Source organism: Triticum aestivum, chromosome 4A (genome assembly GCF_018294505.1).
Source record: "Triticum aestivum cultivar Chinese Spring chromosome 4A, IWGSC CS RefSeq v2.1, whole genome shotgun sequence".
NCBI classification, from domain to species: domain Eukaryota; kingdom Viridiplantae; phylum Streptophyta; class Magnoliopsida; order Poales; family Poaceae; genus Triticum; species Triticum aestivum.
Window position 1 is genome coordinate 683929713 of NC_057803.1, and position 18167 is coordinate 683947879.

An 18167-nucleotide genomic window follows, 5' to 3' on the forward strand; every position below is an offset into this window, starting at 1 on the left:
CAATGCCATGTCTTTTGACTTACTCGAAGTCACGTTCAGTGTGCATGGACAATGTATGTACCCTGTGTTTGACTTTAAATGGATTTAAAAGATGAATACGATTACACATTCACTTCCCGTTAGTACGTTGGGATGCACTCTCTACCCACACGTCGACGCCCGGCTATGGACGCTGAAATTTTTGCAGAGACATGCGGATCCGCTTCGTTAGAGCATTTCTAGCCTTTCCTCTATTATTATTTAATACCTCTGCGCCAAAATGTAAGAAGTTTTTCTAGTTAAATTTGAACTGGAAAACATCTTGCAATTTGGTATGGAAGGGAGTACCTTATTACAAAAATTCGTACGAAATTTACATCCATTTAGCCCTCTCGTATACCTATGATCATTAAAAAAACTTTTAATCACATTTGTGCATATTTTTGCTCTGAAAAGATGTAGTTTTGACATCTTCTGTTTTCTCACGCGACTCTCACTCACTCTCTCTCTCTCTCTCAGCCGCGTCCGTCCATCGGTGCCCACCTCACCACTAGCCACCTCCGGCCTACCTCGTCGCACGTGCCCATCTCCTAAGACCCACCTTCATCTCTCATTGTCTTCAGCTAGATTTCGGTGATTTTTTTAGTTATTCGTCTTCCCTGTCCCCTCCGGCCATGGCGGCGCTCCTCCTCGTTGTCCCCGGCCACAAGCACAACAACACAAGATGCGAAAAGAGTGCCTAACGAGGAGTAATTGGGTACAAACGAGAAACATCACAAAGAACACATGGTCATCGACTGCCATCACCAATTACAATCAATCCCTGCGTTCCAGACCACACCATCATGCCACTAGGAGAAGGAGGAGAAGATGAACTCATTCAGAATAAGAAGTGTCCAAACCGTGTCCAGTAGAGGATGATTTTTGCCGATTTTCTTGACTCATTTCTCACAAGCGTATGTCGCGCTTATTGAGCATCTATCAAATTATTTTTGCACGTCATCTACCTTAGGCCCTAGTTTTATTTTTCAAGTGAGGCAGAAACCATTTCCCTCTACATCAGTAAGATGCATACCTCCTTAATTATTATTAGAGTACAAAACAATGGCAATGAAGGCTCCTTAATTATTAATTAGAGTACAAAACAATGGCAATGAAGGCTGAGCCATTACAAGGTATGAAAATAACACCTACAACTAGGTCAACTTCTTTCGCATCAACACCGTTAAGAAGGGATAAACGTCTTCGCACCACCATCACCATGTCCGGCTGTAGATGGAATGAGCAAATATTTTCATCCTGGTTGTCGAGATCAGTCAATGAAGACCAACACACAACAAGTAGACACTGACTTCAACAAGGTAGGGGTGCAAGTTTATCGTTGCTGAGCCCGAGTAACATGAAGTGGTGTCTCAATCAACTTCTTGATGATAGATCGTTAAATAGTCGCATCCGCCATTACTCCACGCCAGGCCAAAAAGATACTAGCAGATTGGTGGGGCATCTTCCCACCTTGGACCACCGTCATGGATGTCAATGGGCGCCAATTTCTTTGCGTGCATCTGGTCGATGCCACTCCACACCGGTTTGAGTTGCACTGTAGAATCCACCATACCATTGGAGCCTTGCCCCGGTACTAGATGATAACAAGGAACTGTCATTGCACCCCTTACTCATTAGCGTCAGACATTTCTGTTGATGCCACCCACCTTGAAGTGCCCCTTCTCAAGGCACCTGAAGTGCTTGTCCTTCTTCTCCAGCGAGACCTCCTTGCAAGCGGTGGAACGCAGTGCGGTGCGTGTGCCCGCCAGATCCAACCCATGTCGATGGCTCCACACGGTCTTCCTCACGGGTCGTCCGTTTATCCCCACCCCAACCCCGCCAGGATTGTGCCAAAACCCCGCCGATCCACGTGGGTTTCGCCCTTGCCGGGGTTGGATCCCGGTCAGTCATATAGGTGTGTTCGGTTAAAGTCGGCGGAGGTCTAACCCCGGCCTATACCCTCCGAAACCACTGGGTTTTCGCCGGGGGAAAAACGTCTCCTCCCATCCCGTGGAACCAAAACCTGCCCGACGAACAAAACGGTACAGACAAGAAAAGGAGTCCTATATGAATTTGTAGGACTAGGGATTTTGGGGATTAACCGAATGAATCTAAAGTGACAGGGATTAGAAGGAAATGCAATAATGGGGATTGGGTGAGGGGGTGGGTGTCACCAAACCCCTGCGTGGATTGAATCCACTAGGGGGTTGAATCTCCATCAACCGAACAAGGCCTCAAGGGGTGGGGGCTGCTCCGAGTCCGTCGCCCGACGGACAGACTCGACCTCCTGAAGCGGCGCCGACGACCCCTCCATGCGTGCCCGCACTTCGGGCTCGTCTGAATCCGCAGACAAGCCCTTGCTCATGTGGTGGGACGACGAGGTGACTGATCGGGGGCTAGCGACCATGGAGGCAAACAGAAGAGGTAGGGGGTGGACAAGGGTGGCCACCGCTGCCGTAGTGACAAGGGCGGGGAAGGTGGACGCCGGCATCGGATTGACACACGAGGAGGGAGGTGGGCAAAGGGAGAAGAGTGTGCGATGAAACGAGCTCTGAGCCTCTGACTGCGCAATTTTTTGTTATACAAGAAAAAAAAAAGATGACCCGTACCTCCCTCCTTCCTACCGACACGCCCCCACGGCATGACGCGCACCGAGGGACGGCCGGCCGCCACGTCTTGCCCACATTTATTCCCTCCCCCGGTCGTCCCGTCCCGGCTTCCCACCCCCAAAATAAGACGGTGTTCAAACCCCCAAATCCCACACCGGCCGCCACCAAAAGCTCCGCCATTCCCATTCCCATTCCCAGCCTCTCCCCCTAAACCTTCCCTCCCGAGTCCGACCCGTCGATCCGCTTCTCCCGCCCCGGTTCCGCCCCTGTCGCGCGCGCCGGCGGGGGTTTCGAGGCCGGTGCGGCGGCGGCGCTGGCCCTCGGCTGCGAATCCGGTGTCGGCGCGGCGAAGGCGCGTCGTGCGCGGGCGCCTGCTGCTGCAATGAGGCGGCGCTCCGTGCTGCCGTCCCACCACGACGACGCGGAGAAGGGCGGCGGGAAGCCGCCGCAGTCGCGCCTCTGCTTCCTCGCCACGCTCTGCGTCATGTTCTGGGTCCTCATCTTCTACTTCCACTTCTCCGTCCTCGCCCCCGACCCCGACGCGCGGCCCGTCGCCGTCGCCTCCCAGGCCCGCATTGCCCACGACCACCTCCCGGACCGCGTCTCCAACCACGACGGCCTTCTCCGCGCCCCGCCCGCCGTCGTCGGCATGGAGGAGGCGCCCGCGGCCGTCGTCGAGAAGGAGGAGGCGCCCGCCGCCGTCGTCGAGAAGGAGGATGTGCCTGTGGCTGTCGTCGGCAAGGAGGAGGTGCCCGCGGCCGTCGTCGGCAAGGAGGAGGTGCCCGCGGCCGTCGTCGGCATGGAGGAGGCGCCCGCGGCCGTCGCCGAGAAGGAGGAGGCGCCCCCGAAGGAGTACCCGTTCCAGCGGGCGCTCAAGACGGCGGAGAACGCGAGCGACCCGTGCGGCGGCCGGTACATCTACGTGCACGAGCTGCCGCCGCGCTTCAACGAGGACATGCTCCGGGAGTGCCACAGCCTCAGCGTCTGGACCAACATGTGCAAGTTCATGAGCAACGACGGTCTCGGCCCGCCGCTGAGCAACGAGGACGGTGTTTTCTCCAACACCGGCTGGTATGCCACCAACCAGTTCGCCGTCGATGTCATCTTTGGCAACCGGATGAAGCAGTACGAGTGCCTCACCAAGGACTCGTCCATCGCCGCGGCGGTGTTCGTGCCCTTCTATGCCGGGTTCGATGTCTCAAGGTATCTCTGGGGGTATAACACTACGATGAGGGACGCCGGGCCGCATGATCTGGTGGATTGGTTGAGGAAGAGGCCTGAGTGGAATGTGATGGGTGGGCGTGACCATTTCTTGGTTGGGGGAAGGATCGCATGGGATTTCAGGCGGTTGACGGACGAAGAATCTGACTGGGGCAACAAGCTGCTGTTCATGCCGGCTGCGAAGAATATGTCAATGCTGGTGGTGGAGTCAAGCCCATGGAATGCCAATGATTTTGCGGTGCCATATCCGACTTATTTCCACCCTGCCAAAGACGAAGATGTTTTCCTTTGGCAAGACCGAATGAGGAGCCTGGAGAGGCCGTGGCTGTTCTCATTCGCAGGGGCTCCTCGTCCTGGTGATCCAATGTCTATCAGAGGGCAGCTCATTGATCAGTGCAGGACATCAAGTTTCTGTAAACTGTTGGAGTGTGACCTTGGAGAGAGCAAGTGCCACTCCCCAAGCGCAATCATGAAGATGTTCCAGAGCTCTTTGTTCTGTTTGCAGCCCCAGGGTGATTCCTATACTAGAAGATCTGCCTTCGACTCAATGTTGGCTGGCTGCATACCTGTTTTCTTCCATCCTGGTTCAGCATATGTCCAGTATACATGGCATCTTCCGAAGAATTATACGAGTTACTCTGTCTTCATCCCTGAAGGTGGCGTCCGTGATGGAAATGTCAGTGTTGAGGAGATCCTAAGAAGTATCCATCCAGATGTTGTCAAGCAGATGAGGGAAGAGGTTATCAATCTCATACCAAAGGTGATATATGCTGATCCAAGGTCGAAACTGGAAACGCTGAAGGACGCGTTTGATGTTTCGGTTTCGGCAATCATCAACAAAGTGACGCAATTGAGAAAAGATATCATCTCAGATAGCGAAGATAAAGATTTTACTGAAGAGAATAGCTGGAAGTATGAACTGTTAGAAGAAGGACAGCGGACAATCGGACCTCACGAGTGGGATCCATTCTTCTCGAAGCCCAAGCCCAAAGACATGGGTGCAGATTCTGGTAATTCATCAGCTGAAGCGGCCAAGAATTCTTGGAAAATCGAACGAGGAGACCAGAATTAGACCGCACAACTGACTGCTCCTAGAGATGAGCAAAACAGCTATCCTAGCTGACGGTGCTCTGATGCAAATCCGCGGTAAAGAATCCTTAGATGCTGTAGCCTTGGTGATCATGTATCTTGTTGATGATCCAGCCCCTGCAGCCGGTGTAAGAAACGTTACCACCAAAAGTCCTTGAGAAAATATGGCACATGGCCTTTGCTTTGCCTCTACAGATATACTTTCTCATACTAGAATTTTCATTTGTTTTGTTTGCCCAATAACGCTATGTAAATCCTTGCAAGATCTAGTGGTATATCAAATTTTGTTGCTGTCCTGTTTTCAGCATTCTGTCTGTTTTATCACTCTGGCCGCATGACTTGGAATTTACTGCATACACCATCTTTTTACATGCCCAATTTAGCAAGGAACTGGGACTCTCGGGCTGACAAGTGGCCGGATCGAGCCTAGCTCCATCATTGTCAATGTGTTCCTGTTCATGGTGATGTAACCTGTCTGCCTGGATCATGTGAGAAGTAAATGTGGCCATGTGGGACTAGTTTCCTCTTCACCTGTTTGCAAACCAAGGAAGAGCTCTGCCATTGTTGTGATCTCACTGTCCTGTTTCCTCATATCGTGATTTCATTTCATCAGGCTGTGGAAATCAGAGCTCCTGTGCCATTATTGAGAGAAGAGGGAGCTGATTTCACCAAGATACAGTAATGTGGCAGTCGGCAGCGTCTTCCTGAAACAACAAGATGAGCATACATGTGGTGGATTGATGATTCTCCAGAGTCCGAAGGATGAGACGAAACAGAACCGGCTGCTCCTTAATACCAGGTATATGCTTGCTCTCTGAAGCCCCTCCTTGCTGCTAAAAGTTAGAATTGACGATTGAAAATACCAGTAACGCGCCTTTTAGTCTGAAAGTCTATTTATATAATGCAGTTTTCCTTCCCCCTTGTCTCTTGTTCTGCATAGTACTACTACTGTGTATTTTTTGACGGCGTGGAGAGTGGTCCTTGCTGACATAAATGGGGAACAGATTTGATATTAGGTCAGCATATGGTACCACGGGCTATGCTACCGAACTAACCATGACCTATACTCAATTTTCAAAAGAAAAAGAAAAACCCATGACTTGGAACTGGCAGGAAATCCGGGTGTCCTTGTCTTTGGAGGCCTTCGTCATGTGGAAAACAATCCAAGTTGCTGTCAAAGTCCCCAAGGCCAGCCACGTCCATCTCAGCGACAGCAGCAACAGGGAGCGAAAGCGGGTGGTACTGCGCTGCACGTCCGCGGATGAACTTGGGCAGTCTGGCGTGAAAAAGCGCGGCACCGTCCCGGCCTTTGGGATCTCGGAGTTGGCTCCATTTTGCAAGCAAAGCGACGGTGGTGTCGCCTCCAAGCAGGGAATCCAATCCGTTCCAATCATGGGTGGGAGGTCGTGGCATGGAAGCGCGGGGTTTATTTATTATACTCGGTGGCGAAGCTTTTGAGCCGTAATCTTCTTTTGTTTTAAGCTTCCGAGCCTGATGAGATGATTATGACAAAGCTGCTGATGCTACTCATGTCGTTTTGGAACAGTCATATGGGACGGAGGGACGAGGCTCCTCTGCCGTTCGGCAGGGTGCCGTTCCATCCCTGACAGGTGGGCTCATTGAAAAACAGGCCCACATGGCAGTGCCACAACTGCAGGTGATGTACGTCAGGGGAGCCGCTTCCGGGACGGAGGGAGTAACGTTTAGCTGATATGAAATCGTAAGCTTGGATCTACTACCTCCGTCCATGCAAAAATAAATAAATAAATTCTACTACCTCTGTCTGGGGTTTGTTAGTCATCATCATATTTTGGATCAAAATTTTACCAGATATAGTATTTGGCTATCAAAATGTTAATGCATGTCACCAGAAATTATATTGTTTGATTCGTGTTTGAACGTAAATTTTGAGTGCTATTACTTTTGTTATGTATAACTTGTATTTTTATTACTTCCTCTGTTCACTTTTATAAGACCTTGAAGACATTTCAGACAATGTGCAAAACAGACTATTTTGAGTTGTCTGAAATGACTTACAAAAGTGAACGGAGGAAGTAGTTAAAATCATGATCTAAACTACGAGGGGTCTAGTAAACTAGGACGGAGGTAGTTATAGATCTAATCCCTTTCAGCTCCATCGGCCAGCCCACGGAATCTCCTCCCCTCTGCCTGACGCTCTGGCGTGCCTTGGTTCTGGCTTTTGGTTTAGGTTAGCTTATTTTCTTGCAAGGGCGATGTTCAGGCAGATGGTGGCGTCTCACCTTCAAGTTAGTCTTTCGGGTTCCGATCCTTCTCGAGGTTGTCCGTCAGAACAGATTTGATGGAGCTTCGACGTAGTTTTCTGTCGTCTCTTTGGAGCGGTGAGGTTAGTATATCGCCTTGCATTCACGATGACGACATATGTTGTAAGGCGCTCCAAAATGATTCAAGGGTTCAACAACAACGACTGCGGCTCCAGGACGTTGGGACATGTCATATGTGCATGAAGACTTTTTGGCTGTCATCGACAAGGCCATAGTTTAGGAAAATGTGGACCCAAAAAGCTCTTCAACAATTTCATAAACATGTAAAAAAGATTATAGGATCCCGTATAATCTTGGCAACTTCTCCTGTATAATCTTCGAAACTTCTCCTCTATAAAATTTACGGGATTCAGTACAATCTCCAAAACTTCCCCTTCATCTACAGGAACATGGCCAATGTGTGGTGGGACGGGACGCCCCTGGTTTTTCTATTTCGCATTTTTGCCTTTTGTTTTTCCTTTTCTCTTCTTTAAAATAATCTAGGATTTCAGAAAAGTTCCAAACTTTTAAAAATGGTAATTTTAAAAAAATATTTGAGAAATCATGAATTTTTTGTGAATTCAACAAATGTAATGATTTTGAAAATATTGGGAAAATCATAAAATGTTCATAGATTCAAAAATATGTTTGTGTTTTTTTTGCATATTTGAAAAATGATCATGAATTTGGAAAATGTTTGTGAGTTCAAAAATTGTTCATGAATTTTTGAAAATGTTCACAAGTTCAGATTTTTTTCAGAATTTCCAGGAAAGTTCATTGATTAAAAAAATTGTTCTTCATAAAAACAGAAAAATATTTGTCAATTTTTAATAATTGTTTCCATATAAAAAAAATTCACGAGTTTCAGAAAAATGTTTACAATTTCAAAAATTATTCATGAATTTGTATGTTTTTTGGTGAATTCGAAAACTGTACATGATTCGTAAAAAAAATCTCGCCGCATGTTTATTCATTTTTTCTAGGGCTTGTTGAGTTGTTCCCTCACCACAACCCCTTTGGACCAGTTTGTGCTATGTATGTGTGTGTGTGTGTGTGTGTGCGGTGAGAACCTTGTTGGACCTTGTGGGCGAAAGTCTTTTCCGGTAAATCTTCATGAATTTAAAAAACGTCCATGTTATCATAAATAATGTTTGAGAATTCTAAAACTGTTCATGATTTGAAAAAATGCTCACAAATTCATAAGATATACACAAAATGAATAAAAAATAAAATAAATAAAAGAAGAAAAAACTAACATGAAATAAAACGAAAATACTAAAAGAAAGAAAGAAGGAATATGAAAAAAAGGAGAAAACGAAGATGAAAAGGCAGAAAACCCACGAAAGAAAACACAAAAGAAGGGTCTCTAAAACCATCCCAAAACCGAAAAGCTAGTTGGACCGGCTACGCAACGAAGGAGGAGAGGGTACTCGTTTGGTGGTGGCTGGCCTATTTGACGCATGCACGCGTTTTTTCTGCGGGTTGTTTTGATTTGGTTTTTCTTTTTTTCCTTCTTTCGTTTTTCTTTTTCTTCTTTGAGATTTTGGTTCCCTTTTTTTCGTCTCCACATGTATTAATTTTTATTTATGTTTTTGCAATATAGAGTGAACATTTGTCTAATATACGATGAACATTATTTCAAATATGGCGAACATTTTACGTTTTTTGTGTACATTGATCACTTTTTAATGTATGGTGAACTTTTTTCAATTATAAGGAACATTTTAATAACACACCAAACATATTTAATTATACATTGAACTTTTTATATACACCAAACATAAAATAACACATACGTAACAAATTTTGTTTAAAATACTTTTTTCTATTTTTTAATAGGTTATAAAAATATCTAGCTCCTAAAAACATCAACCGGGTTTTTAAGCTAAGACTCCCCTGTTTGACGCCCACGGGCGTCATACATAAGCTCTCGTCCGAGAGCAGTGTCTGAAAGTAGACCATAAATCGCCCACAAAAACTTTTCGAGCAATTCAAACAAAAGGATTCCTAAGAAATTATTTTGGTTCAAAAAGCAAATTTCGGTCTATTTGATGGTACGGCGGCACGATGGTGGTGGTTCGACTAACTCAAAACTAACATAGCCTCTATCAGGAAGTCACTGACGCCGTGCATTCATATCACGCGCGGTTACTTGGGGTCGGATAGTTTCTGCTTCTTTCTAGGGCGTGATACGTACAGCTCGTTTGTTCTCACATTTTCTTGCGGCCCACCCTTTCTTTATTACTTCTTTGCCTTCTTCTGCAAACAGAGCAGATTCACAATCATGAGAAGACCATCCTACTTTCTTCAGTATACAGCAGCAGCAGCCCACACTCGAAAATAGGTTAAGGCCTCCTTTGGTTTGGAGGAATTTCATAGAAATTCTAGAGGATAGGATTTCTTATAGGATTTTTTCCTTTAGAGCCCTTTGGTTCATAGGAATGGATTCTTATTCCTACATAGGATTGGTTCCTATCCTCCACATTTTATAGGAAAATAAAAATGAGCCTAGACTCAGGCCTCTTTTGGTTCATAGGATAGAATTATCATAGGAATAGGAATTTTGTAGGAAATGAGATGGTATGTATCTCAAATCCTATGAGTAGGAATAGGAAACGAGATGTCATTTGGTTGACACCAAAGGAATTTTTCCATTGAGTCTAGGCTCATTTTTATTTTCCTATGAAATATGGAGGATAGGAACCAATCCTATGTAGGAATAGGAATCTATTTCTATGAACCAAAGGGTTCTAAAGGAAAAAATCCTATAAGAATCCTATCCTCTAAAATTCCTATGAAATTCCTCCAAACCAAAGGAGGCCTCAATGGAAAAATTCCTTTGGTGTCAACCAAATAACATCTCGTTTCCTATTCCTACTTATAGGATTTGAGATACATGTCATCTCATTTCCTACAAAATTCCTATTCCTACGGTAATCCTATCCTATGAACCAAAAGAGGCCTAAAAATGGTTGGACAAGATTTTGTAGCAAAGGTAGAACGAAAGTGGTGCTACCTTTGAGGGCATGGCCACCATATCAGCAACCTCGTTATCGCCACTGGTGGCCATGGCAGACTCAGATGAACCTGCAGTGCTCCCCTGAAACAAAAACAACCAGTGCTTAGTAACTAATACTACAAGAAAAGGTGGATCATACTGACAGAAAGAAAACACAAAAGGGAAACCTAACCTTTGGGGGAATAGATGCAGCTTCTCTCGTTCTTTTGTTTCCATCCACTTTCTTCGATTGCTTGTCCGGCTTCTCTTGAAGTTTCTTTGTCGACTTCTTTTTGTCACTCAGAGAATGCTTGCCATTCTCAAGTTCAATATCAGTCTACAGTATACATAATGACAAGATATTATTAATCAAACAGTAGGTAAAGAAGCCAACATTTTCAGTTGCAACTGCTACAATACAATACCCACACAGTACAAGGAAAAATCTACATAGCACGTGGGTTGTTGATTCTACTAATTCAAGTAGCACGTTGTGAACTGCACTGATCTTAGAAATTAACATGGAATGAATTATATGGTCAGCTGCACTGCTGTAGGATGGCCAGCTCGAATGAAATCATGAAGACTGCTAACCACCATAGCAGTTCATGAATTGGTGAAAAATCAGCATACCAAAAACTGTAAAACAACTGCAATAGCATGCTCTAGAAACCAAAAATAGATTGAGTCACACCTTGCTAGGCTGCTGTGGAGATGGAAAGGGTGTGTACGGCTTCTTCAGTTTGATATTCTCCCTAGAAAACAGCAAGCAACGCGCAGGCATAAGACGCAACACCAACTTTTCAGTATGAAATACGGTGCAAAATTCCTTACTTCTCATACTCTGGTAGAATCCTGCCCCAGCTTTCATTAGTCAGGGCAGGTGTTTTAGCCGGCTCACGTTCTTTTTTGAATTCCTGATTAGTTAACAAAAACTGGTAAGTAATTTTAGGCAACAGGCATACACCTTATAACAAAACACATGTGGTAAAACCAAATCAGTCACCTGAATGTGATCCAGTGGACCCTTTATGTTATTCATGCAATCTTCTGCAATCTTTCTGACTTGTTTTAGTCCCCTTCCGTCGAGGGAACCCATGGCAGCAACAGTATTTCCCTTTCATGATAGTCAATATTTAAGCATAAAGAGTAAAAGGTAGTACACCTATAAATCTGTACTGTAACTTTGATGAAGTACTAAGGTTGAAATTATGGAAAAACCTGAACTAAGATGTAGCAGCCAGTCAAATTCTCTATGGCCTGTAGTGCACAAAACAAACATGTGAACACAGGAGTACATTAAAGGAGACACAACCACAGGACAAGAACCATATGAGAGTGATACCTTAAGGGTAGACATATTAGGTCCTAACAGACGCTCTCTCCGTTCAGAAAACCTTTTCTGTACATGGCACATTATTATTGGACTGAGTAAAAGCTAAATTCATCAAGAGCGGCAAAAGAGAATGATCTAAGGTGTAATTTAAGAAATCACCATAATCTAAATCACACTAAAAACAGAAATATTACTCCCTCCATCCCATAATGTAAAAAGTTTTCGCAAACTATGTTAGCTTGCAAAAATATCTTATATTATTGGACGGAGGGAGTAGATTGTAGAATACAAAACGAGTATTTTTATATTTGGATTCATGAAACTTTTATCGAGGAAACAGAGTATACAACACATGCAATTATGCAACTAGGTGGAACACAGTATTATCTCCAGTAAATCTATAAAATGTGAGAGCATATGTGAAAAAGACAACACTGACCTTGTAAATTACCCTAAGTAATGTAATTTAGGGGTGTCATCATAAAAATGGACAAAACAAAGTAAAAAATAAATACAACACACAGTGCATATAAGAGATGAAAAACTTCCTAACACAATTACATTGTACTCCCTCTGTTCAAAACTATTAGATTGTAGAATATCTTATAATAGTGAATGGAAGGAGTAGTAGGTAATTCTGAAACAACAAAATGCAATTAAGCATCCAGAGTCAGGAGAAAAGGGAATAGCTAAAGGTTATCTAATGTCTAATATATAATTATTTGATTAGTTCTACAACCTACTTTGACAATTAAAAATTTCTTTACATTGTTCTTCTTGTTGAAATATTTGATAGCTAGCAGAGAACCACAGCAGCAATAATCATGGTAAAGTCAAAGCATTCTGTGCAACTGCACAGAGCTGAAGTTCAAGAATGAAAGAGCCTTACCCTATTCCTTACGAGGTCACCAATCTTAATAATATCGCAGGTCATATCATCATTGAGTATTTTAATCGCCTGCAAAAAATTAGTACAGGTTTAATTTGGGATGAACAACTCCCGGAAAAAATATGATCAAGGTGTCGGTGTCAGGGACTCTAGAATAAGAATGGCACATTTAATACATATAAGGGAATGTTCTTTTTTTCATTATAGGGTACTCAAATTCTCATCCGTTAGATATTTGCCGAATGATGCCGCCCGCGAGTTAAACAAAAACCTCCATAATACATATATACATTGACACATGTCAGACAGAGTTGCACAGAAGCTGAAGGGCTCGATCGATGAGCAACAAAGGATATGCTTGTGTACCTGATGTACAGGGACACTCCGCGACAGGAGTCTGGTCAGGTCCCTGGCCTTGACAACAATGTAGGGGTCCCTGGTCTTCCTGGTGGTCGAAACCGTCATGGATCCCTCACTCTGCACACGCACGTATGTACAACATCATGGGACTGACTGATCCCAAAATTTGGATATTAATTAATCTATCTATTGCTTGAGAAAAAGGCCCAAACAAGTGATCAGCGTACCAAACTGAGCTTGCAGGAGACCCCTTGCTCCTTGAGCGCGCCCTTGACGACCGGCCACGCCTCCAGCAGAGACTCCTCTGCACCCGAACAAACAAACAAACAAACAGGGCACCTCAGCGATCAAATACGCTTCAATTCCATTGAATCGCAGGAGGGGGAAGGGGGGAGAGGGTCGATCGGTCGCATGCCTCTGTCTTCTTTTCATCATTGAGATCAAGCGTGTTTGTTTTTGGTGTGCTGGGCTGGGCAAATGTGATGGATTGGGCCTTTCGGCTCACAAGTTCGGTGGACAGTGCTGATTTTGGGTTTGTTTGGTTTATACCTAGAGGGCATATGGGCCGGGGTCAGTAATCTGTTTTTTCTTCCTTTTTTTTCCTTTTCCCCTTTTCTGTGGGGTGCCCTCGACACAAATATCCCCTCAAGTAAGATGTTTTAACCTTTTTTTTCGAATTGGATGTACGTATATAAACATGATTTAGTGTGCTTGTTTTCTTATTTCGGTCCGTATGTAGTCCATATTAAAATATTCAAAACAATTATGATAATGAATGAAGGGAGTAGTTTTTATGAGACACATGAACACTTTTTTTAATATGTGAACATTGATTTTAAAACATTACCGTCAGTTCAAGATGTATGGACACTTCTTTTTATATAGCAGTTTTTAAATATGTAAACATTTTTTAAAAAACACATCAACGTTTATCTTCGTATGCGTGAGTATGCTTAGTTCAACACATGGACATTTTTTCACATAGAGAGAATTTTTTAAATGAATATTTTTTATGAACATGAGAACTTTTTTTGAAAAAAACGAACAGTTCTATAAAACTAATATATTTTCAAAAACTATTTTATAAAATATGCACCTTAATCAGTGCATTAAAAACTGAGGCGGTGTGCGTGTTTTTTTCTTCTTCTTTTCATTGAGATCTTTTTTAGGGAATTTTTCATTGAGATCAAGCGTGTTTGTTTTTGGTGTGCTGGGCAAATGTGATGGATTGGGCCTTTCGGCTCACAAGTTCGGTGGACATTGCTGATTTTGGGTTTGTTTGGTTTATACCTAGAGGGCATATGGGCCGGGGTCAGTAATCTGTTTTTTCTTTCTTTTTTCCTTTTCCCCTTTTCTGTGGGGTGCCCTCGACACAAATATCCCCTCAAGTAAGATGTTTTAACCTTTTTTTTCGAATTGGATGTACGTATATAAACATGATTTAGTGTGCTTGTTTTCTTATTTCGGTCCATATGTAGTCCATATTAAAATATCCAAAACAATTATGATAGTGAATGAAGGGAGTAGTTTTTATGAGACACATGAACACTTTTTTTTAATATGTGAACATTGATTTTAAAACATTACCGTCAGTTCAAGATGTATGGACACTTCTTTTTATATAGCAGTTTTTAAATATGTAAACATTTTTTAAAATACACATCAACGTTTATCTTCGTATGCGTGAGTATGCTTAGTTCAACACATGGACATTTTTTCACATAGAGAGAATTTTTTAAATGAATATTTTTTACGAACATGAGAACTTAAAAAAACGAACAGTTTTATAAAACTAATATATTTTCAAAAACTATTTTATAAAAGATGCACCTTAATCAGCGCATTAAAAACTGAGGCGGTGTGCGTGTTTTTTTCTTCTAATTTTCATTGAGATCTTTTTTAGGGAATTTTTCATTGAGATCAAGCGTGTTTGTTTTTGGTGTGCTGGGCAAATGTGATGGATTCGGGGTCAGTAATCTGTTTTTTCTTCCTTTTTTCCTTTTCCCCTTTTCTGTGGGGTGCCCTCGACACAAATATCCCCTCAAGTAAGATGTTTTAACCTTTTTTTTCGAATTGGATGTACGTATATAAACATGATTTAGTGTGCTTGTTTTCTTATTTCGGTCCATATGTAGTCCATATTAAAATATCCAAAACAATTATGATAGTGAATGAAGGGAGTAGTTTTTATGAGACACATGAACACTTTTTTTTAATATGTGAACATTGATTTTAAAACATTACCGTCAGTTCAAGATGTATGGACACTTCTTTTTATATAGCAGTTTTTAAATATGTAAACATTTTTTAAAATACACATCAATGTTTATCTTCGTATGCGTGAGTATGCTTAGTTCAACACATGGACATTTTTTCACATACAGAGAATTTTTTAAATGAATAATTTTTATGAACATGAGAACTTTTTTAAAAAAACGAACAGTTTTATAAAATTAATATATTTTCAAAAACTATTTTATAAAAGATGCACCTTAATCAGCGCATTAAAAACTGAGGCGGTGTGCGTGTTTTTTTCTTCTTCTTTTCATTGAGATCTTATTTTAGGGAATTTTTCATTGAGATCAAGCGTGTTTGTTTTTGGTGTGCTGGGCAAATGTGATGGATTGGGCCTTTCGGCTCACAAGTTCGGTGGACAGTGCTGATTTTGGGTTTGTTTGGTTTATACCTAGAGGGCATATGGGCCGGGGTCAGTAATCTGTTTTTTCTTCCTTTTTTTTCCTTTTCCCCTTTTCTGTGGGGTGCCCTCGACACAAATATCCCCTCAAGTAAGATGTTTTAACCTTTTTTTTCGAATTGGATGTACGTATATAAACATGATTTAGTGTGCTTGTTTTCTTATTTCGGTCCGTATGTAGTCCATATTAAAATATTCAAAACAATTATGATAGTGAATGAAGGGAGTAGTTTTTATGAGACACATGAACACTTTTTTTTAATATGTGAACATTGATTTTAAAACATTACCGTCAGTTCAAGATGTATGGACACTTCTTTTTATATAGCAGTTTTTAAATATGTAAACATTTTTTAAAATACACATCAACGTTTATCTTCGTATGCGTGAGTATGCTTAGTTCAACACATGGACATTTTTTCACATAGAGAGAATTTTTTAAATGAATATTTTTTACGAACATGAGAACTTAAAAAAAACGAACAGTTTTATAAAACTAATATATTTTCAAAAACTATTTTATAAAAGATGCACCTTAATCAGCGCATTAAAAACTGAGGCGGTGTGCGTGTTTTTTTCTTCTAATTTTCATTGAGATCTTTTTTAGGGAATTTTTCATTGAGATCAAGCGTGTTTGTTTTTGGTGTGCTGGGCAAATGTGATGGATTCGGGGTCAGTAATCTGTTTTTTCTTCCTTTTTTCCTTTTCCCCTTTTCTGTGGGGTGCCCTCGACACAAATATCCCCTCAAGTAAGATGTTTTAACCTTTTTTTTCGAATTGGATGTACGTATATAAACATGATTTAGTGTGCTTGTTTTCTTATTTCGGTCCATATGTAGTCCATATTAAAATATCCAAAACAATTATGATAGTGAATGAAGGGAGTAGTTTTTATGAGACACATGAACACTTTTTTTTAATATGTGAACATTGATTTTAAAACATTACCGTCAGTTCAAGATGTATGGACACTTCTTTTTATATAGCAGTTTTTAAATATGTAAACATTTTTTAAAATACACATCAATGTTTATCTTCGTATGCGTGAGTATGCTTAGTTCAACACATGGACATTTTTTCACATACAGAGAATTTTTTAAATGAATATTTTTTATGAACATGAGAACTTTTTAAAAAAAAACGAATAGTTTTATAAAATTAATATATTTTCAAAAACTATTTTATAAAAGATGCACCTTAATCAGCGCATTAAAAACTGAGGCGGTGTGCGTGTTTTTTTCTTCTTCTTTTCATTGAGATCTTATTTTAGGGAATTTTTCATTGAGATCAAGCGTGTTTGTTTTTTGTGTGCTGGGCAAATGTGATGGATTGGGCCTTTCGGCTCACAAGTTCGGTGGACAGTGCTGATTTTGGGTTTGTTTGGTTTATACCTAGAGGGCATATGGGCCGGGGTCAGTAATCTGTTTTTTCTTCCTTTTTTTTCCTTTTCCCCTTTTCTGTGGTGTGCCCTCGACACAAATATCCCCTCAAGTAAGATGTTTTAACCTTTTTTTTCGAATTGGATGTACGTATATAAACATGATTTAGTGTGCTTGTTTTCTTATTTCGGTCCGTATGTAGTCCATATTAAAATATTCAAAACAATTATGATAGTGAATGAAGGGAGTAGTTTTTATGAGACACATGAACACTTTTTTTTAATATGTGAACATTGATTTTAAAACATTACCGTCAGTTCAAGATGTATGGACACTTCTTTTTATATAGCAGTTTTTAAATATGTAAACATTTTTTAAAATACACATCAATGTTTATCTTCATATGCGTGAGTATGCTTAGTTCAACACATGGACATTTTTTCACGTACAGAGCATTTTTTAAATGAAAATTTTTATGAACATGGGAACTTTTTTTTTAAAATAAACAGTTTTATAAATATATTTACGAAACTATTCATAAAAGATGCACCTTAACCAGCGCATTAAAAGCCGAGGCACAAGGGAATGAGAGCACCAACGCGTGTGCGGTAGGGTAGCCAACATGCAGGTGGGGAAACTGCGATAGTGCGCGGGTGAAAACGAGGTAGTGACGCGTTTGCACACTGTTTATGTTTATCCACCCATATGTGATAGTACATATACATCACAGACGGTCATTTCTTTGGAATCATGTGAACAACACCGCACAAGACTTTTAAAAACCCGTGTGTGATGGACCCAATCATTGGGCATTGTGAATTTCTTTTAGCTATGCACAAGACATGGCACACAGTTATTCTTCATATTGCGCGAGATGAGTTAGCCATCGTGGGGGGTTTGTTTTTGAGGCACATGGTTCTATTTTCCAACTATGTGTGATGTCGTCATCCCACACAGTTTCACGTTGTCATGTGCAACTGGGAGGCTTAATGATACTAATCTACACTAGTGATTGGGATGTAGTTTGGCAAAATGAAATGCACATAAGAACAACATCATGCGAAATATAAATGTGCCCCATAGAAATATAAAGACCCATAAAATCCTTTATGGAGATTGTTATAGCCGAAAAGGGCAGATTGTTTGGAACAAAACAATAACTTGTGTTGATTATAGGGTCTAAGATTTTGCCAATATGCACAACAAAAATCTATAAAAAGTATAGTCGGGTTTAGAACTGAACATATGTTCCAATGGAGAGACAAGGTTTATCTCTTTAAACACACAC

The 18167-nt window shown here is 41.7% G+C and overlaps 1 protein-coding gene and 1 pseudogene across 1 annotated transcript; one reads left to right on the forward strand and one right to left on the reverse strand.

The window, feature by feature from the left end:
* The first annotated feature begins 2732 nt into the window (after positions 1-2732).
* On the forward strand, positions 2733-6445 carry LOC123088124 (xyloglucan galactosyltransferase KATAMARI1 homolog; annotated as a pseudogene).
* A 2644-nt stretch (positions 6446-9089) lies between these two features.
* LOC123083118 (KRR1 small subunit processome component) lies at positions 9090-13172 on the reverse strand. Its single transcript, XM_044505248.1, has 11 exons — positions 13033-13172; positions 12812-12922; positions 12446-12514; positions 11566-11622; positions 11442-11480; positions 11227-11337; positions 11055-11137; positions 10915-10975; positions 10414-10557; positions 10239-10322; positions 9090-9481 (listed from the first exon to the last, which is right to left on the reverse strand). Exons 2-11 carry the CDS (start codon positions 12908-12910, stop codon positions 9464-9466), a joined length of 765 nt encoding a protein of 254 aa, XP_044361183.1. The 5' UTR covers positions 12911-12922; positions 13033-13172; the 3' UTR covers positions 9090-9463.
* Between the last annotated feature and the right edge of the window lie 4995 nt (positions 13173-18167).

What these genes read in the sequence shown, in the direction of transcription:
- LOC123083118 (XM_044505248.1), bottom strand. Translation starts at nt 12,910, where the DNA reads ATGACGGTTTCGACCACCAGGAAGACCAGGGACCCCTACATTGTTGTC. An exon ending in GCTGCTACATCTTAGTTCAG is followed by an intron (nt 11,338 to 11,441) that starts GTTTTTCCATAA and finishes CTATCATGAAAG; the next exon opens with GGAAATACTGTTGCTGCCAT. An exon ending in ATTCTACCAGAGTATGAGAA is followed by an intron (nt 10,976 to 11,054) that starts GTAAGGAATTTT and finishes GCTGTTTTCTAG; the next exon opens with GGAGAATATCAAACTGAAGA.